Source organism: Mustelus asterias, chromosome 5 (genome assembly GCF_964213995.1).
Source record: "Mustelus asterias chromosome 5, sMusAst1.hap1.1, whole genome shotgun sequence".
NCBI classification, from domain to species: domain Eukaryota; kingdom Metazoa; phylum Chordata; class Chondrichthyes; order Carcharhiniformes; family Triakidae; genus Mustelus; species Mustelus asterias.
This window is the reverse complement of record NC_135805.1, coordinates 88,266,715-88,291,016: the sequence shown is the minus strand read 5'-3', so window position 1 is coordinate 88,291,016 and position 24,302 is coordinate 88,266,715. Positions and strand designations below refer to the sequence as shown.

Genomic DNA, 24,302 nt, shown 5'->3' with positions numbered 1-24,302 from the left:
ATGTAATAAAATAGTAGGCCTAAATGTCAGTGCTTACAGAGGATACAGAACTGGACTCATGGTAACAATTATTAAGATCCTGTTCAGCAGATAATTGCTGTTGTAATTTCAATAAGTCAACGCATATTTACTCTTCGACTTTTAATTTATTTTCTAGGCTACTGACATTGGTATTGGATTTAAAAATTGATTTTAAATGAGTTGTAGCTTGTTCAGCGTGACAACAAGTTGCCATGGGAACCTGGAAAAAAAATGAGTGTCTCTTAAAAAGCAGTGGGATCATTACTTTGGTAGCTGAACTTGTTGTTCATTCCTGGAACTTAAGGGAACAGAGATGCAAATAGACTTTGGGATTCTTTAATATCAGATTTTAAAGTTTATTTGGGAATTTTTTTTTAGCAAGATTGGCTGCTCAGACTTGACCACAACAAATGCAATTTAGCAAAATTTGAGAAGTGTTGTGATCACTTTGCGAAATAAAATGTTCTTTGTGCCATGTTACAAATTCTGTGATAGCCAATACAAATTCCAGCATTCAGCTGCTACTTTCTGTGAAGTTGCAATATGCCAACATCAACCCACAGCAGAGTGGGCAGAACCTGGGAAAGCTACAATTTCCCAATAATAAATCAGAAGAGACATGGTGGAAATGTTACAAACGGCACTGGTTGCTAAATGTTTTCCAATTTGTTGCTGCTGAACAGCCAACAAAACAAAATGCAACCTGGGCTTGGATTAAATAGCCTATTACACCAGAGACCTTTGTGAACCAAGAATTAGTATAGAGGGAAACCACTGTGAATTAACATATTAACATAAAAACAATTGGAACGGCAGCAGAGTGAATGGAAGCTGGGAACAATAACTGCGCAGTGAGTAGTCTCACGGCTGTGATTAAATCCTTTTCTGCCTGAAGTTTCAGGCAGCTTTGCACAGTAATGAGCCTGGAGTCTGACTCTGCATTCTGGTTGGTCTCCCTGTGGACAGAGGGAATGTGTGAGAATGACAAAACTATTGAATGGTTCTAATCTCTCTTTCCGAGCTTCTGGTTTCCATGGCAACACAATACCCAGGGACTGCACGGGGAGGGAGGGGAAGGGGACCATGAGATGATGAGATAACAGCAAATTCAATTTTTCAGCCTTAATGAAAAAAGGAGTCAAAGATTGCGCAAACAGAAATGTACATTGTGTGGCTGACTGCATTGACAAAAAACTTATTGACTGCAAAAGTTCAGTGGCATTCACAGAAGACTAAGATGAATGTAAAATCATTATTTCAGAGGGAAAACAATGATCCAAGAAGATAAAAAATATATGTCATTGTGTGTTCATTACATGGCCATTTCGCAATGCTGTACCCACGGTCTTGAGCCTTCTGTTACTTGATCCACAAATTTATTGCATAAACACTTTCTTGTGTCGTTGATATCAAGAGGAAATATTTTTTTCTACCAGCAAGCGCACCTTATGATTATTTGAATGATTTGGAGCCATTTCACCAATCTCCTGGCGAAGGATGATTGGCAGAGGTTTGAAGTAACCATAAATTTGAATTAAGGAATTAAAGTATTAGCAATTACAAAAATGGTATTACAACATGCCAATGATAGATGTAGCAGCACATCACTAAGTCTGATGATTCCAATTCAAATTAGATTAATTTAATTGTGAAAATTTAGAGAATTTCCAAGGCTTATTATATTTTTGGAGTTCCTGCAATTTGCTATACTGAAGTTGCATCATTTTCATGTTGAGCTCCTGGTCAAAAAATGTAGTGTACTTGAATGTTTAATAGTCAATGTGACTGCATCCCAAATTGTGGCAAAGTGTTGCATCAATAGTTCTGCAAAGCTCAAGTTTCATGTTGACTGCAGTGTTGCTCTAACTTGGGGTGAGACTGTCTTGCCAAAGCTTAAATCAGAGTATTTCTTATGAAGCTCGGGTGCAGAACCTCATCACCAATTTACAGTGCTCATGATTTTAGGTCATGAAAATGAACATCTGTAAAATCAGGGGTGCTCTGAATGGGACACATGGATCTCTACATCCAATTCGCTGATCTGTGCTCCCGGCAAGTGGAAATCTCACCTCAGAAAAGTAACTCAACAAAGTTTTAAAAGATATGAGGTGAGCACCATATTACTCTCCAAGTTTTTAATGTTAATTATGAGCTGACTCTTGTTATCATCGTTGTGGGTCTCAAATGGAGTTGCTCTTGATCTTGACTTAAAGATACTGCTGGGGTAAAGACTACCTTTTATTGAACATTATATCAACCACATCCATTTCAAGCAGCACAAGGCTTTATGTAGAACCATCTCTCTCCATGCTCTGTTTGATTTGATTTTTGTAAAATTTGATTTATTATTGTCACATGTGTTAACATAGTGAAAAGTATTGTTCCTTGCGCGCTATACAGACAAAGCATACCGTTCATAGAGAAGGAAAGGAGAGAGTGCAGAATGTGGTGTTACAGTCATAGCTAGGGTGTAGAGAAAGATCAACATAGTGTAAGATAGGTCCATTCAAAAGTCTGATGGCAGAAGGGAAGCTGCTGTTCTTGAGTCGGTTGGTACGTGACCTCAGACTTTTGTATCTTTTTCCCGCTGGAAGAAGGTGGAAGTGAGAATGTCTGGGGTGTGTGGGATCCTTAATTATGCTGGCTGCTTTGCCGAGGCAGCGGGAAGTGTAGACAGTCAATGGATGGGAGGCTGGTTTGCGTGATGGATTGGGCTACATTCACAACCTTTTGTAGTTTCTTGCGGTCTTGGGCAGGGTAGGAGCCATACCAAGCTGTGATACAACCAGAAAGAATGCTTTCTATGGTGCATCTGTGAAAGTTGGTGAGAGTCGTAGCTGACATGCCAAATTTCCTTAGTCTTCTGAGAAAGTAGAGGCGTTGGTGGGCTTTCTTAACTATAGTGTCAACATGGGGGGACAAGGAAAGATTCTAAAACCTTGAAGCTCTTGTCCCTTTCTACTTCATCCCCATTGAAGTAGACAGGGGCATGTTCTCCTCTACGCTTCCTAAAGTTGATGACAATCGCCTTTGTTTTGTTGACATTGAGGGAGAGATTATTGTTGCCGCACCAGTTCACCAGATTCTCCATCTCATTCCTGTACTCTGTTTCGCCATTGTTTGAGATCCGTCCCACTACGGTGCTGTCATCAGCAAACTTGAAAATTGAATTGGAGGGGAATTTGGCCACACAGTCATCGGTGTATAAGGAGTATAGTAGGGGGCTGAGAACACAGCCTTGTTGGGCACCGGTGTTGAGGATGATCGTGGAGGAGGTGTTGTTGCCTATCCAGCTGCAGAGGGAGGCCCCGAGGCCCAGGCCACGGAGTTTGGAGATGAGTTTTGTAGGAATATTAATGGTGTTGAATTAAATATGAAAATATATAGTCTACATCATCAGTGATCTGGTGTCACTGATGGTGTAGACTATATATCTTCATATTTACCATGAAACCTTTATATAAATCTCTCCCCCATGCTTCTGACGCTCTTAAGTACATTATTTATGTTATCCTCCATCTTCCCCAAAGTTTCTGTCTTCATCTCTGATTTGCAGAGCTAACTGTTGTGATGGGTTCACCAATCTCCTTGACCTTGTACTCAGCTCTCTTGGATGTTTATTGCGGTTCAAGTTCTCCATTTTCTCTCTCGAACTTTATAGAGTAGCAGGTGAATCATCAAAGACTAGTCAAGTGGGCTGCTTTGTCCTGAATGGTGTCAAGCTTCTTCAGTGTTGTTGGAGCTGCACTCATTGAGGCAAGTGGTGCATATTCCATACAATCCTGACTTGTGCCTTATAGATGATAGACAGGCATTGGGAAGTCAGGAGGTGAGTTACTTGTCGCAAGATTCCTATTCTTTCTCCTGCTCTGGTAGCCACAGTATTTATATGGCTAGTCCAGTTCAATTTCTGGTCAATAGCAACTCCCAGGATGTTGATAGTGGAGGATTCAATGAGGGTAATGCCATTGAATGTCAAGAGGTGATGATTGGATCGTCTCTTGTTGGAAATGGACATTGCCTGGCACTTGTGTGGCGCGAATGTTACTTACTGCTTGTCAGCCCAAGTCTTGACATTGTCCAGGTTTTGTTGCATTTGGACATGGACTGTTTCAGTATCTGAGGAGTCATGAATGGTGCTGAACATTGTGCAATCACCAGTGAACATCCCCATTTCTGACTTTATGATGAAGCAGCTGAAGATGGTTGGGCATCAGGCACTACCCTGAGGAACTTCTGCAGTGATGTGCTGGAACTGAGAAGTTTGACCTCCACCAACCACAACCATCTTTTTTTGTGCCAGGCATTAATCCAACAAGTGGAGAGTTTTGGCCTGATTTCCATTGACTCCAGCTTTGCTAGGACTTCTTCATGCCCCAATCGGTCAAATGTGGCCTTGATGACAAGGGCTGTCACCCTCACCTCACCTCTGGAGTTCAGTTCTTTTGTCCATGTTTGAACTAAGGCTGGAGCTGAATGGCCCTGGCAGAACCTAAACTGGGCGTCACTGAGCAGATTATTGCTGAACAGGTGTTGCTCGATAGCACTGTTGATGACCCCTTCCATCACTTTGATGATTGAGAGTAGACTGAAGGGGTTGGTAATGGCTGGGTTGGATTTGTGTTAACGACACGCCTGGACAGTTTTCCAGGTTGTTGGGTAAATGTCAGTGTTGTAACTGTACTGGAAGAGCTTGGCTAGGGGCACGGCAAGTTCTGGAGCACAAGTCTTCAGTACTATTACAGGAATGTTGTCAGGGCCCGTAGCCTTTGCAGTATCCAGTGCCTTCAACTGTTTCTTGCTATCACTTGGAGTGAATCAAATTAGCTGAAGAGTAACATCTGACTGGCTGAAGATTGCTGTGAACACTTCAACCTTGCCTTTTGCTGGGCTCCCCCTTCATTGAGGATGGGGATATCTGTGAAGCCTCCTCCTCCAGTGAGTTGTTTAATTGTCTTTCACCGTTCACGACTAGATGTGGCAGGACTCCAGAGCTTACATTTGACCTGTTGGTAATGGAATGGCTCAGCTCTGCCCATCACTTACTGCTATTCTGTTTGGCATGGAGGCAGTCCTGTGTTATAGCTTCACCAGGCTGAACGCTTGAATGTCCTCCTGCACTCTTCTTTGAACCAGGGTTGATCCCCTTGGTAGATGGCAGAGTGGGGAATATGGACCATGTGGTTAGACTGTGGTTGAGTACAATTCTGCTGCTGTTGGTAGCCCACAGCGCCTCATGGTTGCGCTGTTTTGAGTTGTTAGATTTGTTTGAAAAATGTCCCATTTAGCACGATCCTTGTCACTTTCCTCTGAATTCTTTCTGTTGGGCTGAAACTTAACTCACAAACATAGGTGGTTTGGGGTTGTATCAGAGGTTAAAATGCAAAAAGACTGGAACAGAAACTGGATCCACCTTGATGTAGCCCACTTCCTGTTTTAATGACAGAATCCCGACAGTGCAGGAGGAGGCCATTCAGCCCATCAAGCCTGCACCAGCAACAATCCCACCTAGGCCCTATCCTTATAACCCCAAGTATTTACCCTGCTAATCGGGGCAATTTAGCATGGCCAATCAACCTAACCAGCATATCTTTAGACTATGGGAGGAAACTGGAGGAAACACATGCAGACATAGGGAGAAATTGCAAACTCCACACCGACAGTCACCCAAGGCTGGAATCGAACCCGGGTCCCTGGTGCTGTGAGCCAGCCGTGCTAACCACCGTGCTGCCAAATGGGGTGGGTCAAGGGATGGGTGACTGACTTGTTTGTCAGAAACATATTGGTCACTCAAATGATATAATGAAACTGTCTGCCTGCCTTCATTTTAACAGTCATTCTATTTTTAAGTACAGGTGACTGTGTTTCTCAAGCATTAGGAAATTATGCAGAAATAAAGGTGAGAAGGCCTATTCTATTGAGTAAATGTCTTTACAGCACTGCTTGTGGGCCTGGAGGGATAGAAGTTTTGCCACCATGTCTAATAAGCCACTCAGTAAACCAGTCCTCTCTCCAGGATCCCCTGACCTTTGAACTCCCTCTAACCACATCCATGATTGCGCCCCCCCCCGCCCCCCCACCTTAATCCCCATGCAACCTCACCCTGCAATATGGGCTTCCCCTGCCATCATGGGACCTCCCTTGCAATCCTCACACTCACACAACCTCTCTCACTCTTCCACTACTATAACTTGTTAGTGTAGACTGCAGCCCTATGCAACAGCTTTCAGTCCATCGACAAATTGACCTTTGCCAATTTCACTTAAAATATTGTAATTGATTCTATTGTTACAGGTATGAATATATCTATCAATACCTCTATCACTTGCTGGTTTATGTACCAGCAAGTGATAACCCAGGAAATTCAAGGATGTCTTGCTGTTAAGTTGTGCAGGACATTTGGAAAACTTGTTCTTCCAGGCTTCCTGAACTCATAACACCCTCCCTCTCCCCCCACTGAAGAACTCGCTTTGAGGTTAAGATCTATAGCCTATTGTCCCTCTATCATTTCTGAGCTAGGCTTAGGGTGATCCGAATTGCATGTCATGCTCTCGATTGGTTTCAGCATTGATCTGTACAATGTGAGTATAACATATTCTGGCTTGTGAGTCAATGTAACTCAAAATACATCCCACTGATGACTACCTTGCATTGACCTGATGCATTTAGAATATGATCAATAATCAGATCAAAACATTTTCTTTTCTTTTTGGCCTGTTTCCAGTTGAAGCATTTCATGTGACACATAAGGTTACTGTTTCTTCCCTTCCCATCTTCACTTCTTGGTTTCTATGTCGACTGATATTGTTAATGGTTCTCTCTCGTTCCTCAGAGATATCCCCCTGTCCTTCAAATCTTCCATCATTAGCCTTCTAATCAAAAAAACAATCCTTAAACCCTTCATCTGAGAGAACCACTGTCCAGTCTCCAATCTCCCTTTTCTCGCCACAGTCTTTGAGCATGTTGCCACCTCCCAAATCAACGTCTGTCATTCCCTGGAGTTCCATGTTAGAATCCACCCAGTTAGTTTTCAGTCCCTTTTGCAGTTCTAAATAGGCTCTTACCAAAGACTCAAATGACATCCTATGCAACCACCTCGTCAAGACCACCTTCTCAAGGACAATTAAGGATGGGCAATAAATGTTGGCCGAGCCACATCCCAAGAATGAATTTTAAAATACCGCATCATGTGTAAGTGATTCTAAAGCTCTCTGTGAATCCTACCATACTGTCAGTCTGGGATTGCAACTCACTTTGGCCAACAGTCAAATATCTGACTCTAGAAAGCCTAACAATAAGCAGAACTGCCCCTACAGGAGGTCTGGTGAAGTTAAAATACATGATGTGGAGTTGCCGGTATTGGACTGGGGTAAGCACAGGAAGAAGTCTCACAACACCAGGTCAAAGTCCAACAGGTTTATTTGGTAGCACGAGCTTTCGGAGTCTCGCTCCTTCTTCAGGTGAAGAATACCTGAAGAAGGAGCGAGACTCCGAAAGCTGTGGTGCTACCAAATAAACCTGTTGGACTATAACCTGGTGTTGTGAGACATCTTACTGAAGTTAAAACACAGCAGACTGGGCTGGGAAAAAGCATCTATCCAGTAACAGCTCCTAACAGCCAGAAGAAACCCATTTAAAAAAACTTTGACTGTTTAATTTTACTTACTGCAGTTTCCATTCGTGCTTAAATTGCAGTTATGTGGGAGGAGCTTAGCATTAACACAGGGAAGGTCAGAAAGAGCTCAACAGCACCACTTTTTCGATTAAGGAGTAACATATAGCGAAGGCAGATGTCACTAAAGATACTGCAACTCCTGGAGCCAAACAACCTGGTTAACTGGCGTTTCGAGTCTAGATGACCCTTCGTTTCAACTCTGACGAAAGGTCATCTACACTCAAAACGTCACTCTCTTCTCTCCCCACAGGTGCTGTCAGACCTGCTGAGATTTTCCAGCATTTTCTGTTTTTGTTTCAGATTCCAACATCCACAGTATTTAGCTTTTAACCTGGTTAGCTGTCCTGTTTCAGATAAAATTCTAAGTAAGTTGTGCAATGTTGGTCTGAGGAATCGGATGATCTCCCACGGGACTGCTTGGAGTCAGTGGACTGGTCAATATTTAAAAACTCAGTGATCAACCTGAACGAGTACGCCACTACAGTAACTGACTTCATTAGTAAGTGTGTAGAAGACTGTGTGCCAAAGAAGCATATCCGCGTGTTTCCCAACCGGAAGCCATGGATGAACAGGGATATCCACTGTTTGCTAAACTCCAGGTCTGAGGCGTTCAAGTCAGGCGACACTGACCTATACAAAAAATCTGGATATGATCTACAGAGATTCATTAAAGATGCCAAGAGGCGGTACCGTACCAAGCTAGAGTCCCAGGCTAGCCACACGGACTCCTACCGACTATGGCAAGGTCTGCAAGACATAACAAGCTACAAGATGAAGGCATGTAAAATCGCCAGCACCAACGCATCCCTCCCTGATGAGCTCAACGCATTTTGAGCAAGAGGTCAGTGAGAGCACGCCCTGCATCCCGGAAGCCTTGGCCGAACCCGTATCTGAGGTCACCATCGCAGATGACAGAGCAGCCGCCTTAAAAGTCAACCCACAGAAAGTGACTGGCCCGGATGGGGTACTTGGACGAACACTCAGATCCTGCACAGACCAGCTGGTGGAGGTATTTGCAGACATCTTTAACTTCTCTTTACACCAATCTGAGGTCCCTATCTGCTTCAGGAAGACGACCATCCTCCCGGTACCAAAGAAAAGCCAGGCAGTGTGCCTTAATAACTATCGTCCAATGGCTCTGACATCCATCATTATGAAGTGCTTGTGAAGGTTAGTCATGGCACGAATCAATTCTGGCCTCCCAGATTGCCTGGACCCACTGCAGTTCGCCTATCGCTGCAACAGGTCCACAGTAGATGCCATCTCCCTTTCCCTACACTCAACCCTGGAACACCAGGATAATAAAGACATCTATGTCAGACTCCTATTTATTGACTACAACTCAGTTTTCAACACCATTATTCCTACAAAACTTATCTCCGAACTTTGTGGTCTAGTGCTTGGCACCTCCCTGTGCAAATGAATCCTAGCCTTCCTAACCCACAGACCGCAATCAGTAAGGATAGGTAACAACACCTCTCCACAATCATCCTCAACACCGGTGCTCCACAAGGCTGTGTCCTCAGCCCCTTACTATACTCCTTATACACCTATGCTTGTGTGGCCAAATTCCCGTCCAACTTGATTTTCAAGTTTGCTGATGACACCACCATAGTGGGCCAGATCTCAAACAATGACGAGACAGAGAATCTGGTGAACTGGTGCGACAACAATAATTTCTCCCTCAGTGTCAACAAAACGAAGGAGATAGTCATCGACTTCAGGAAGCGTAGTGGAGGATATGCCCCTGTCTACATCAATGGGGATGAAGTGGAAATGGTCAAGAGCTTCAAGTTTCTAGGTGTCCAGATCACCAACAACTTGTCCTGGCCCCTCCGTGCCAATGCTATAGTTAAGAAATCTCACCAATGCCTTTAATTTCTCAGGAGGCTAAGGAAATTTGGCATGTCTGCTATGACTCTCGCCAACTTTTACAGATGCACCATAGAAAGCATTCTTTCTGGTTGTATCACAGCTTGGTATGGCTTCTGCTCCGCCCTAGACCACAAAAACTACAAAGGTTCGTAATGAAGCTCAGTTCATCACGCAAACCAGCCTCCCATCCATTGACTCTACATTTCCTGCTGCCTTGGAAAGGCAGCCAGCATAACTAAGGACCCCACGCACCCTGGACATTCTCTCTTCCACCTCCCATCGGGAGAAAGTTACAAAAGTCTGAGGACACATATCAAACAACTCAAGAACAGCTTCTTCCCTGCTGCCATCAGAGTTTTGAACGGACCTACCTCCTATTAAGTTGATCTTTATCTACACCCTAGCTATGACTGTAACACTACATTCAGCACTCTCTCCTTTCCTTCTCTATGTATGGAATGCTTTGTCTGTGTAGCACGCTAGAAACAATACTTTTCACTGTATGCTCATATATGACAATAATAAATAATAAATCAAAATCAAATAATAATCCTGCAAAAAGCCACAAGATATTCCCTCAATTGGAAGAGGGAGGGGTGGTTTACTTTATCCCACGATACTTAGAATCATAGAACCCCTACAGTGTAGGAGGTGGCCATTTGGCCCATCAAGCATGCACTGTCAGCAATCCCACCCATGTCCTATCCCCAAAATCCCATGTTTTTACCCTGCTAATTCTCCTGACACTAAGGGGCAATTTAGCATAGCCAATCAACCTAACCTGCTCATCTTTGGACTGTGGGAGGAAACCGGAGCACCCGGAGGAAACCCTCCCAGAGAGAACATGCAAACTCCACACAATCACCTGAGGTTGGATTTGAACCTGGGTCCCTGGCACTGTGCCGCCCATGACTTAGAGCTGTATTTTCTGGACCTCAATATTCCTGAACCAAAAGGCTATGAATGTGATGCTCACAGGTTGGGTAATTCCATGGTCACATCCAACACTCTACGTACCGAACCCATCAAAAACTGCAGATTCCTCCCTAGGACCACTGCTAGATCTTGTTCATGTTAAAATCAAAGATATTCTGCATGTTATGCATTTTTGCCAATCATTGCAGGAAGAAACATCCAATGAACTTGTTCTATAGCAACTATGGAACACAGTGACATAGCAGATGACCAAAGTCTTTCCAAGATGTTCCAGAGCTGTAAGACCATTCTGGACCTATTGAGGTGAACTTGAAATATCTCAAGGAGTCATCTTTAAGGGAAAGCAAGTTGTCATCCCAACTAACAAGGTTTATCGGACAATATAGATTGATACTTAACACTTTATTAGTTAAGGCATGACACAATGCACAAATTCATGGTGGTCTGTCATTCCCATGGATCTGGGGACTTGTGGGATTTTCTCTTCTTGGTTCCGTGAACCTGGACTCAGGACTCATGTTATCCTTCGCGATTTTAGCTTAGCCAACTTAACTCTAACGTATATACAATTCCTTTGCAGCTTTAAGATTTTGACTCAAGTGGATCCTTCTGCAACCCACAACTTTCCAGTCTACTTTAACTGCTGAACCTATCTTAAGTGCTGAAACTACACACTTCATAGCTGCCTGCTGAGTGTACTCTTTCTGTTTAATCCTTACTAATTGCATAATAGTGCGAATGAGATAAAATCTAACACCATGCATCCGTGGACCCGACTCACAACTGATCTCTGCAGCATCCATGGGGATGCTTTCTTGATTGTAATAGAATACTTCTCCAAATTTCCCATTATCCATCAATTACATGACACATCTGGTGCAAACATTGCAGACATGCTACGTTTGATCGTCAGTTCAAGGATAGTCCCATTTCTTACATTCAGTCTACAGCAGAAGGTCCTCTTTGTGAAAACTGATGTGAAGAGTCTATGCTCTAATATAATGTCCTCGTTATCTGTAATAGTTTTACTCAACTCATCCGTCACTATTCTACATCTTCTTTGACTTCAGACTATGCTGGTCTCTAGCAGTTTCCCTCTAATTTTGACAAGTTTCACAAGAAGTATTACTCATCAAGTTGAAAATCTCAGGGATTCCAGATATGTGTTGATTATTGTTACAAGTCAGGTCGGATACTTCAAGGTGTTCTATGAAGCTCACCTGACCTGTAACATTTTACGTTGAATTTGGCTAGGATGAGTATGAGATGTTTCACTTCAGGTGTGACCCACGAGGAGCTTTTATCAAAAACAAAGTTTAATTAGGAATATTGTTGACATGTATAGTAAGACAATTAGCAAGAACTTTTAACAATTACAAACAAGAAACACAATAACCACAATAATGTATAACTCTTTAGGAAGTATCTCTAATGTGTTCCAACCAAAGCCAACATCCAATATACCATATCCAAAATAAGCACAATACAGCAAGGTTAATGCCCACTTGTTACAGGAATCCCATCTCCTGGGTTGAATGTTGAAAAAATCCCTTGTGAAGAAACTCAGAAGAGGTTGTAGTGAAATCTGTTTCACAAAACACAGCTTCTTTAAGGCAGGATGGCAATGAGCCTCTCCTTCAGCTAACTGATAGTTTCTGAACTGAACAGAGAGAGAGGCTGCTTCTTAGTTTGCTGCTAAACTGCTTCCAACACACTCCCCAAAACAAAACTGAAAGCCCAAAGGAAAAAAACCCTATCACCTGACTGCCACAGCTTAGCTCCACCCCCAATGACATCACTGAAGCTGTAAGCTGCGTGATTTAAAAAAAAAGTTCTTAAAGGCACACTCACATGACATTATGGATAAGAATTTGGTTAAAAATTGGTTAGGATTTGATGGAAAACTATAGAGGCGTTAGGCTGAAATGGAGGAAAGTACTTAATGGAATGTCTTGGGTACCATTGTAAGGATTACCTCCATATCTGGGTAAGATGCTCTTTTGGAGAGTCGGTGCAGACTCAGTGGGCTGAATGGCCTCCTCTGCACTGTAGGTATTCTACGGGATAAAGTACAGCACATTGGGTGAAAAATGGGTGCCACTCATGCTTTGTGCTGGAATAGCTGAGGATGAAATGAAAAGAGGCTCGGGGTTTTTCATAGACTTGACGCTCGGTTATGAAGAGTATTCATTTTTGTAATCCACACACCATTCCCCAACGCGCTCCAGTCAAAGTTAGGCCAGATCATGGCGGAGGATTTTTCGTCAATGAATTCTCTCAGATGCCCTTTTAAGGTAGCTGCACAACCCATTAGCAGCTGCTGTCTTAATGACAAAGTCTCTGTCGGGAGTCTGCTGTGCATCTCGAATGAATCTCAGCCCAAGAAAATGAGTTGACACTGGAGAGAATGCGCAGAAATTAACAGAATCTCAGCCTTGCTAAAACTTGGCCTCCCAAGATGAAAATCCAGGTCAGTAAGTACAACCATTGCACAGCAGCAATCAATAAGGCCTTCAAAATAATAAATTGTAAATCCAAAATAGGTTCCAAACTAGAGGAAATTGTAACCAAACAGTATAGTGTTCAATTCAGACCACACCTTGGGGGATTTGAATAATTGGTCAGAACACAAAAGCAGGCCACCTGTTCCTGAAACCCAATCCATTTAAGGATGTGACTTTGTCGTATGAAGGGAGTGAATTTGCTCCTCATCTTAGCTGTGGTTCAGTTGAGAGCACACTCACCTCTGACCCCTCAAGTTACATGTACCAAAATGGCCATTCAGCTACTGCTCACCATTCTAGACCAGCGCAACAGCAGGAGGCTCAACTGCGTACAAGAAAATAAATACATATAGATGGGGGGAAGTGGATGGCACACATGGAAGGTATGGAGGTGGGGTGGGAACATAACGGGGATAGACTAGGGAAAGCTGCCCACATTAATCTTGTGAAGTCTGGAACAGCAGTCCTCCCATCCTGGATTTTTGAGACCTGTCCCTCATGATGAAAATGTTCAATAGGTCCTCAAACTTGTATAGGGGGTATATCGATATTAAGACCCCAGATCTCCATGGTTACTGAGACCCCTGCATTGATGGTGTTGTAAGAAGTCTCACAACACCAGGTTAAAGTCCAACAGGTTTATTTGGTAGCAAATACCATAAGCTTTCGGAGCAATGCTCCTTCGTCAGATGGAGTGGTCTCTGTGCTTACCCCAGTCCAACGCCGGCATCTCCACATCTTGATGGTGTTGCCAGGGTTGCCTGGTAGAAGGTCCAATTTAAAATTGTAGTTGAGTGTGAATGTGGGGGTGTAAGTCAACCACTTTGATTTTAACTCTGCTACCATTCCCTTTCCTCCAAATGGAGGGAGTGAGTATTGCTCCTCATGTTAGCCATGGTTCAGCTGGGAGCACACGGAGTCAGAAGGTTGTGGGTTCCAGTCCCACTCCAGCTCCTGAGCACAAAAATGAAGGCTACCACTCCAGTGAAGTAGGGAGGGAATGTTGCACAGGTGCTGCCCTTTCAGATGAGGTGTTAAACCAAGTCCTATCTCCCCTCTCAGGTGGATGTAAAATATCCCATGGCATTCCTTTAAAGAAGAGCAGCAAAGCTATCTCCAATAATTTTGACCATGAGGCCAGAATTGCATTTGGATTATAAAATTGGGCTCATTACAGCTGGCTGAAATGATGCTTGATTGGTGACTTTTCCTGTTGGACACATGTTTCGGGAGTTTTGCCACATGTTTCTCAGTGACTATTTTGTAAAAGCAGCTCTTCAGTAGTTTAAGAACCTGGAGTTGCTGGGACTTACTGGGCCTGATATTTTCATGGAGGATGTGGTGTGGGCAGAAGAACCCAGGATATGGGGGTTCTGCCAAACATAATGACAGGCCTTCATTAACATTATTTTTGTTATAATTTAAGTGTTTGGAAGCCAACCAAATGAACAACATGCTGGGGGCTGGGTGAGGTGGGGAAATCCAGCGGAAGAAGGCACAGCTCGGGGAGAGCTTTGGGAGGGAGGTCAAAAGATGACACAATAAGAAGGGGGAAGGAGCAGAGAGACCATGATCATGAACGAAGAGGAAAATAGTTGGTATCAGGAGGTTGAGGTCAGGAACTAGAGATTATGGCTGAGGATGGCCAAAAACACTTCTGCTTTAAAGTTGAATGTTGTTGCATTTATTTCTCAGGGCCAATTTTAAAATGGGTTTCCGTTGTACTATTGGGGCCTGATGTAGCAATGATAATGAGCTATTCTCCTTCTGTAAGGTGGCTCAATCTAACACCCCATATCCAGCAATGTAGAATAGACTTGAGGGCCTGTGCACGTGGTCCCCATGTATACGTTGATCACTTTGTCCCCCAACCCTTCCCCACCCAACATGGGGAATGAAGGAGTTAAAAATGAGACAATTGTTTTTTCCAGTTTGGAATTGTTTGATAGCTCTGGGATCCATGCTTTAAATGTTTTGCAATTATCAGCTCAGTAGATTCAAAGTTTACATGGCTTGTGGCATGAACATTAAAATTCCTGCATTGCATGGTGTTTTTTGTTAAGACTTGCTATATCTATCTTAAATATATTATCGTCGCACTTCCTGCTTGCACAAATTGATTTCTGATTGTTGACTTTGTCCTACTTTGTGTCAATTTTTTTACACGTTTGTTTGTCCACATTGATAAAAAGGTTTTGCCTCTGGAAACTCGTGTATTTGCACAGTCCAGATATCAGCTACCTATTGAATCACTCAGAATACTTTCTGGAATTAATTCTCAATGTCATTTTTTCCTAGTAACTGAAATTTTTACTGTTTAAAATAATTACTTAAAGTTAAAGATTCAAATAATTATTGATTTCATAATAACATGGTTGAATATATCCATGGGAATGTTTTTTTGCATCTTTGAATGTTTTAATCAGTTATTGAAAATCTTAAAAGAATGGGTTTGAATCAAATATTTTTGTCCAAAATAAGCTAAATTTTATTCCGCAGTTTTAATAAATGCAGTTTAGCTAATTTCCCAGGATGTGTTGGTACTGTTCAGTCACCTGTGCGAATGGGACAGTTCCCTTTAGAATCCAGCATATTGTAAGCATTAGCTACACTTCAAATTATTTTGTAAACAAGAGGACGCATTGTAAAAGTTTTATTGAGGTGGAAGAATTTATATTGAATGTTTTCAAGGAAATGCAATGCGTGGAGATTTTGTCTTTGTGTGCGAGAGAAAATGTTCTGATGACATCCCTGGTGTTGCTTGTGCTCTGTGTTCTACAAAGTTTAGAAAGTGTATTCCATTTGAGTGGGTGACAAATTGACAGAAGTCCAAAAGACTGAGTGTGTCAAACAGGGAACATATAGAGACCAGGGGAGGTGAGAGAGGGAGACAACGGAAGATGAAGAGAAGAGAGAGTTTCTTCATTTAATAGTTAAATTTGTTTTTAATGATTGTGTTTTGAAGTCAACTAATTAACTTAACTAAAGTGCAAGGTGACATTCAGGAGAATACATGCAAACTAAGGTGCTGGGTGCATTGGCTGGCTTGACAGACAGCTTCCTGTCACTGTCAAAGATCATGGAGGAGGCTGGCTCTAGTTTGACAGAGGGCGTTGTGCAAAACTTGCTTTCTCCAAATCTTCTGCTCCATTTGCCTGTTGTCCAACAGATCTAGAAGCACTGCCATTACAACCCCAATACCTGTTATAGCCTTTGCAAAATCCTCTATCCTCCCTGAAAGAGTATTTGGATGGACGCCCAACTGGGATCAACCCAATTTGCCAGTAATACATTTTAACTTTAAGTTTCAAATGGGATTTAGACCGACAAGAAAAGACAAGACTCTTCAATAGTAAATTTAATAAGTTTCATTCAAAGAGCAATATAAATTCGTACAGAGTTGTAATATGGAATTAGTTATAATATAAAATTAGTTAAGTCCAATGTGTAAGACTCATATATCAATACAAATAAACCTTCTCAGTTTTAATGCACAGGGTATTCATTGTTGTTTTCCTACGCTAAACTGAATTTTTAACAAAAACTCTTGAAAAATGGGAAGAAACAAAAACACACACCACATTGAACAGATCTTCACAACTTTCCATGAGTTGATCAGTTCTGTGACAACTCCTTCCTTCTTTTGAATAAGTACCCTGCAGTCAGAATAAGGCTAGCTAGCTAAAGGTGTCTCTTGAGGTAGGATTTTTAACTCCGAGGGAAGGTTTAAGCCTTTCCTCGCCACATGGTCCTGTCTCTCTTTGGCTGATATTTCTTTCATTTAGCTTAATTGGCCTAGGCCTTTGTGAGTAATTAATCTTGATAATAGAACATTGGATTTTCAGATTGTCTTCTTATTCTGCTTTCCAACATACATCATTGTACAATTTGTATAAATGTTCAGTTTTTGAGGCTGGTTACGACCTTTTTATCTAATCATAAATGTCTTCGTATCAGGTCTTTGCCGCCGTTTTGTGTTTACAAACTTGAAGTTGGAAATCTTAGTTTTAAAAAATAACTTTAGTCCAAAATACTTTTCACAAACAAGTGTAATGTAAAGAATTTAAAGTTAGTTCTTATAACTGGTGATTAATTTTAACCCCTTAAATAGACCTCTCTCACTCTCTCTCTCACACACACACACACACACACACAGTGGTAATGTATGGCAGAGAAGCTATTTGTCTTTAACTGCAATAATCACTATTTTTAAAATGTCTGAGTTCAGCTCTGTTTAATGGGCAGCTTGGCCTGTTGATTAGGGTTAATTTTTTTGGCTTGCTAAGAAGGTACATTACTTTCAATTAATCTGTTTCTTCTGGCATGCATTTCAGTATGTCATGCAGGTATAGGCACAAATATCTTTGTTTTTGCAACTAAATACAATAAATATGAAGAGTACACACTTTTTTGCTGACCCACAGAAATACAAAAATCCATTTCAAGATATCCTCTAGGTCACATGCTGAACATAGGAGAAGTAGGCCATTCGGCCCATCGAGTCAGCTCCACCATTCCGTGAAATCGAGACTGATTTCCAGCAGACTGAAGTCCAGCACCAAGCTCAAACTGAGATCCTGCCATCACAAATCCTCTCATGGGATTTAGTGGCTATAACAGAATTTGTTCCCCCGGTGGATAGACATAAGGCCTGATTTTACCATCGCATTGCACCCGTTTTCAGGTGCGAAAACTTGGTAAAGTCGGGCGTGAGATGAGTAGCGGGATTTGCGCCCACCTCTATGCTGGTTCCCCCTTTACCAAGGCCCAAAAATGGCCGCGCTCGGGACCGCGCCCGAAACGGGCGCGACGGCCATTTAAATGCATTTGCATGCATTTAAATTAACTTAATGGGCTGCAAGCCTAACCTTACCAGCACTTCCCCTTTACCAGCGTGTTCACCCATCCAGAATTGGCGAGAAACAGACATGCTCCACAAAAGTCCGATTCGGGCACTCCAATTAGTGAAGAGGTAGGTGCCTAGCATCCAACGCCTCTCTCCTTGAGGGGGGAGGAGGGTGATGGGACGGGCCGGGGTGTCCACTGCCATTCTACCTGAGATCAGTGAGGGGGGAAGGGGGGGTTCCGCTGCCACTCTACCTGAGATCAGTGAGGGGGCAAGGGGGAAGGGGCCTGCAATTGGCCTGGATGGCGAGGGGTTGCAGGAATAAGGGGGGTCAGTAATGTTGAGGGGGTGAGGTAATATCTGTGAGGGCCAGGGGGAGGCATTATCTGGCCCGGGAGGGATGTGGCAGGGGAGCCGCGTTCTCTCTTTTTTTCTGTGCATGTGCAGTTGGAGGCGCCGATCGGAGCTGCTGGTTTGTGCAGCACGATTCAGAATCGCTGATATTTTTCCAGGCAGAGTGTGTATGGGGGCGCCCGAGAATGGGTCTAAAAGTCAGATCTGAAACACTCTCAGTTTCAAGTCCGCCCAGCACTTAGAATCAAAATGGTAAAATAGGGCCCATAATGTCCACACCATTTAGCGGCTTCTTCCTTAGATGCAAAAATGCTTACTTCATATCACTGTTGATATAAACTCACTATTGAACAATTAATGTATGAAGAGTGGTTCTTGATCACAAACATAGGAACAGGAGCAGATCGTAAGTTTAAGTTTATTTATGAGTGTGACAAGCAAGCTTACATTAACACTGCAATGAAGTTACTGTGAAAATCCCCTAGTCACCACACTCCGCGCTCGTTCGGGTACACTGAGGGAGAATTTAGCATAGCCAATTCACCTAACCAGCATGTTTTTTGGACTGTGGGACTTATCTCTATAAGATATAAGCAAAAAAAATGCAGATGCTGGAGATTTGAAATAAAAACAGCAAGTGCTGGATAAACTCAGCGGGTCTGGCAGCATCTGTGTAGAGAGAGAAACAAGAGTTAACATTTCGAGTTCAATGTGAGTGTTCCTCGGACCTCTTTACAAGGTGTGGTGCACACAATTGCACACGGTACTCTGGGCGTGGCCTAACCAGGGCTTTGCATAGCTGACGCATGACTCCTACTCCCTTGTATTCAAGTCCTCTAGTTATTAAGTCATTGTGATAACTTTCTGTACCTGTTTATAACAGATTAATGAACTATGTATCCTGGAACCCCAAGACCTGGATTTTATGGCCCTACTATGGCATCCACCACTGCCCCCCCGCACCCCCCCCCCCCCCCCCCCACAGTCCCCAGCGCATATACTTCAATTCAGTTTGGCAAGACTGGAATATACTTTTGGGTGAAAGGGGCCATAAGTCCTGGCCCAAGTAGACCATAAAACATGGCAGAGGTAGGCGATTCAGCACATCAAGTCTGCTCTGCCATTCAATGAGATTATGACTGATTGCCTATGATAATCCTCAAAACCACTTTCCCACCTTGTCACCATAACCCTTGGTTCCCTTCACTGTTTCTAGCTATTTGGAAAGTACCCTGTTCTATCCTTTTTAAATTCAAAGAGGATGACACATTATGAAATCCATTTGTCCTGCTGCCTATATCTCTCCATAATGTTCTGCTTGTAATTTGTTTTATTTTGGATCAGCTAATATCCAGCCAAAACTGCACTATAGTATTGAAACATATTACTGAGAGATATCAGCAATGTGATTTTAATTTAATATTTTCACTCAACCTTTGTGGTTCTGTTCCCAGGAAAGTTTAAATTGCTGGATCAGGATCGCGATGTCAGGGAGCCTGTGCAGTATTTTAACTGTGTTGAGGAAGTGGCCAATGTTTTTCCAGATCGTGTCTTCGTTATGGAGGCAATAACATTCAGCGTAAAGGTCAGTAGTGTGAAAAATGAGCTTTCTCTTTTCAGAAAGAGTTATTTGTTTTTGTTTGTGTTTGTTAACTCGTGAATATGGGAGAACAGTGCTGGGAACTGAAACATCTTTCCACTGGCAAGCATCTTCCTCTCACTAATGATAACAGCTTCATTAAATGCAGCGACTTCATGCCTAAACTTCTGTCCTGACTGCAAGATGCAAGAATACATCGGGCCAATCTCCTGAGGAGTGGCAGTCACCATCAGATTGCCACTCTCCTCCTACTTTTCTGTGCCGCATTGGAGCTCCGCATTTCTGCTCAGGATTCTGATCCTGGCTTCTCCAGAAATGCAGAGCTAACCTGAAATGGAACTGCTTGTATAAAACGCAAGATAAAGTTCAACTTTATTTATTAGTCACAAGTAGGCTTACATTAACACTGCAATGAAGTTACTGTGAAAATCCCCTGGTCGCCACACTCTGGCGCCTGTTCGGGTACAACTGAGGGAGAATTTAGCAGTGTTAACCACTATGTCCCCGTGCTGCCCACACCAGGCAAAACAAGCTGTGTCCCATTTTACAGCACTGGCTTCAGTATCTTGGTAAATTAAGAGTTTAAATGTCCCAAAGCTTCTTTGAAAAGCTACTTTAAGAAGATAGTGTGCAAGGAGGTCTGGTGGCATGTGGCTAGGTTGGGGGATGGATGAGGTGGGTAGGGTAGCAGATTGGTGACTTGGTGGGTAGCAGGTAGGTGAGGTGGTAAAAGCAAAATACTGTGGATACTGGAATATGAAATAAAAACAGAAAATGCTGGAAAATCTCCGTAGGTCTAACAGCATCTGTGGGGAGAGGATAGAGCCAACGTTTTGAGCCTAGATGACCCTTCGTCAGATGGTGAGGTGGTAGGTGGGTGGCATGGCAGGTGAGTGACTGGATAGGTGGGTTGGCAGGTAGTTGGATCAAGATGGTGGGGAGTCAAGTGGTGGGGTCTAGTCAGGTTCCGTCTGGACAGAGTCAGGTGATTGAGGCTAGTCAGCTTGGGTCAGTGGGGTGTCAGGGAGGATCACAGTGAGTAGTCAGGTGGTTAAGAGCCAGGAAGATGGCGGGGGCTAGTCAGGTTGGATTGGGAGTGAGTCGGGAAATTAGGGGGAGACTGGGAATCAGGGGGAGTTAGGGTCAGAGGTTAGTTGGGGGTTGGGTGGTATTCGGGTGGTGGAACTAGTCAGGGCAGGTTGTGGGGAGGTTGGAGGACGTCAAAGGATCAGAGAGGGAAGAGTTGCTGTGGTCATTCTGTTGGGATTTCTGAGGGGTCCTACAGCACATCTTCCACAGTCTCAGGACTCCAACTATCTAAAGATCGGAAGATCTGGACCACTAATACAGTTTATTGCTCTAAATATTATAAGATAGTTTTTCTGACCAGGATGCAGTTTCTTTCCTCAAACAAGACAGAAGACTGGTGGAAAAGTTGGCCTGACCCACAGTCATTAGAAGCCAACTACATATTGGCTAATAGCCAATTCTCTGGGCTGATCTGTGCATAGAAATGGAAATATTACTCCTTTACGGTGAGTCTGATCATTTCTGATTTGTGGCATTGTCTCTGAAATTACAGCAACTATCACATCAGATCACTTGCTGGAGAACCAACCCAACACTGCCCTACTACTTAGTTTGGAAATGTCCACAGATTGATTTTATTTATAATGTGTATTTATTTATGCATGTGAGTGGCCATTATAGACTTTGACCTTGACCTTCCACAGGAATCTATCTCCAGCTATGGAGAAGCAATGTAAACTGACATCCTTAACTATTTACATCAGCTCTTCAGGATTCCAGCTATTCCTGCTAGAAAATGCCCGTGAAAATTCAAGGGCCAAAATCTTCAGGTCTCCGGATTGTCAGAGACCAAACGTACCCCCAAGATCTGCTGTGGAAACCCTCGGAAATCCCAACACAAATACTCCAGGGGAATTGCCCAGGAAGTTTGAACTGCCCGATGGGAAATTCCCCTGTTCCCCAGTGCCCTCTGAAAAAGTCTCCAGATCTGAGTTGGAGTCAGGGACTGTACAGTTCCAATGGCTGCTCTTCAACGCTCTTCCTTCTGACACCAGAGATCAGTTTTATTGTTCTGCCTACATTACATCTGGGACCTGCCTAATGCCCTTATCTTGGTAACCATAACTGAAAATTGATGATGAATTTAAAATGGTCACAGAGAATGCGCACTGAGGAGAGAGATTAGTCAATCCGTAACAGGCTTTTGAAGCACAGTACATGGAACTCATTGAAGTTGAGGCCCTCTAAAGGAAAATTGGATCATCATTGGAAGCTTTGGGAAGAGAGCGAGGCACTGGGATCAGTTTTGAGTTGCTCTGACAAGAACAGACAAGATGGGCCATGGTGTCTCTTTCTTTGTGTAAATATCTATGATTCTATATTTTAATATACACAGTAGCCAATCGGGCAAACCCTGACCAGGAAAATCATTTATTGGCTTCAGCATGGGCGACAGGTATTCGAAAATTGATTTTGTGTCTTTGCTGCTTTGCAACATTTAGACAACAGACTTCATTTTTTTTTCAATTTCCTTCTCCAGCTTCCTACTTTTTCTTTCAGCATTTGTTGGCCCATGTTATCTGTCCATGTTGAACTTCATTTGCTACTGATTAACCCAGGTGCAAAATCCTGAGCCATAAAATTGCAGTGGGGCTGTGAGGGCTTCCTTTGAATCCACAGTATTCCTAGTTTACTGTCACATGTAATTACTCGACTATGAGATTGCGATTGCAGGTTATTTATGTACACCAGGTACAGAAAGAGATCCCAGCACTGGTCCATGGAGCACCACACAGAGTATCATTCCCAATTATGGCAGCCTTCTCTCTGCTTCTTTTAACTCCTTACTCATCCAATTTTGTTGCTGGATTCCTTCTGCACAAAAATTAGGCTCGGGTAATATAGGGTTGTCACACATGTCAATAAACTCCAGAAAAAAAAATTATACATCTTACAATAGTGTATTATTACAGCCTTGGTCCATACATGGACAAAAGAGTTAAACTCAAGGTGAGTTGAGAGTGACTGCCCTTGACATAAGCATTTGACTGAACGTGGTATCAGGGAGCCCTGGCAGAACTGAAGTCAATGAGCATCGGAGGAAAACTCTCCGCTGTTTGGAGTCATACTTGGCACAGAGAGGATGGTTGTGGTTGTTGGAGGTCAATCATCTCAGTCCCAGAGCGTCACTGCAGGGGTTCATCAGGATAGTGCCCTAGGCCCAACCACATCAGCTGCTGCATCAATGACATTCATAAGGTTAGAAGTGGGGATGTTCGCTGATGATTGCAGAATGTTCAGAACTGTTCGTGACTCCTCAGATATTGAAGCAGTTTGTGTCAATATGCAGCAAGACCTGAACAACATTCTGGCTTGGGCTAATAAATGGCAAGAAACATTTGTCCCAAGCAAGTGCCAGGGAATGACCATCTCCAACAAGAGAGAATCTAACTGCTTCCCCTCAACATTCAGTGGCAGTACCATCACTGAATCTCTCACTATCAACATCCTGGAAACTACCATTGAACTGGACCAGACATATGAATACTGTAGCTACAAGAGCAAGTCAGAGACTGGGAGTGAACTCACCTCCCGACTCCCAAAGCTTAGTACAAGGAGTGTGCTGGAATAAACACCACTAACCTGGGTAAGGGCAGTGCCAATAACACTCAAGAAGCTCAACATCATCTAGGACGAACGAGCTGGCTTGATTGACACTCCTTCCACCACCTAAAACACTCATGCATTCCACCACTGAGACACAGCAGCAGCAGTGTGTACCATATAAAAGATGCACTACAGCAATTCACCAAGGCTCCTTTGCCAGCACCTTTCAAACCTGCAACCTCTACTATCTAGAAGAACGAGGGTAAAAATTCTTGGGAACACCACCACCTACAAGTTCCCCTCCAAGCCTGACTTGGAACTCTATCGCTGTTTCTTCACTGTCGCTGCGTCAAATTTCTGGAACCCCCCCCCCACTGACAACACTGTTGGTGCTCCTACATCACGTGGGTCGCAACTCACCACCACCTTAGAAGGGTTATTAAGGATGGGCAATAAATGCTAACACAACCAGTGATGCTCATATCTCATGAACACATTTTTAAAAATCAACTGTTTCAATTTTATCATGAAGTCGAATTTTTTCTGGCATTCACCGAAAAAGGCGCTGAATGCAATGTTTTTTTTAAATTAAAAAAATCCTTTTCATTTCTAAATCTGGAAGACAAAGGAGTCCTTATTTTTTAAACTGGAAAATGATGAAGTGCACAACTTTTGTCATTTTTCTTGCTTTAATTAAAATGAATGAAAAGGTTCATTGCATTGTTTTGGTTGTCTCTCTGGCACCCTTGAAAAACTCATTCAGACTTTTTGCTGGATTAAATGCAAGTTTAAGTGCCATTTTAATCCTAAAATGCACAGTTATTAGCTCAAACAAGTGAAGGAGCTTGGTCAGGT

General features: G+C 43.0%; 1 protein-coding gene across 4 annotated transcripts in view; it reads left to right on the top strand.

Annotated features, from left to right (window-relative positions):
- The window catches only part of gareml (GRB2 associated, regulator of MAPK1-like), a 169,905-nt gene that overhangs the window by 89,527 nt on the left and 56,076 nt on the right, over window positions 1–24,302 (top strand). For all 4 annotated transcript variants that reach the window (XM_078212978.1, XM_078212980.1, XM_078212979.1 and 1 more), the window contains one exon: window positions 19,666–19,796. In XM_078212978.1, the coding sequence (XP_078069104.1) occupies window positions 19,666–19,796 (131 nt within the window). The remainder of the gene's footprint in view (window positions 1–19,665; window positions 19,797–24,302) is intronic.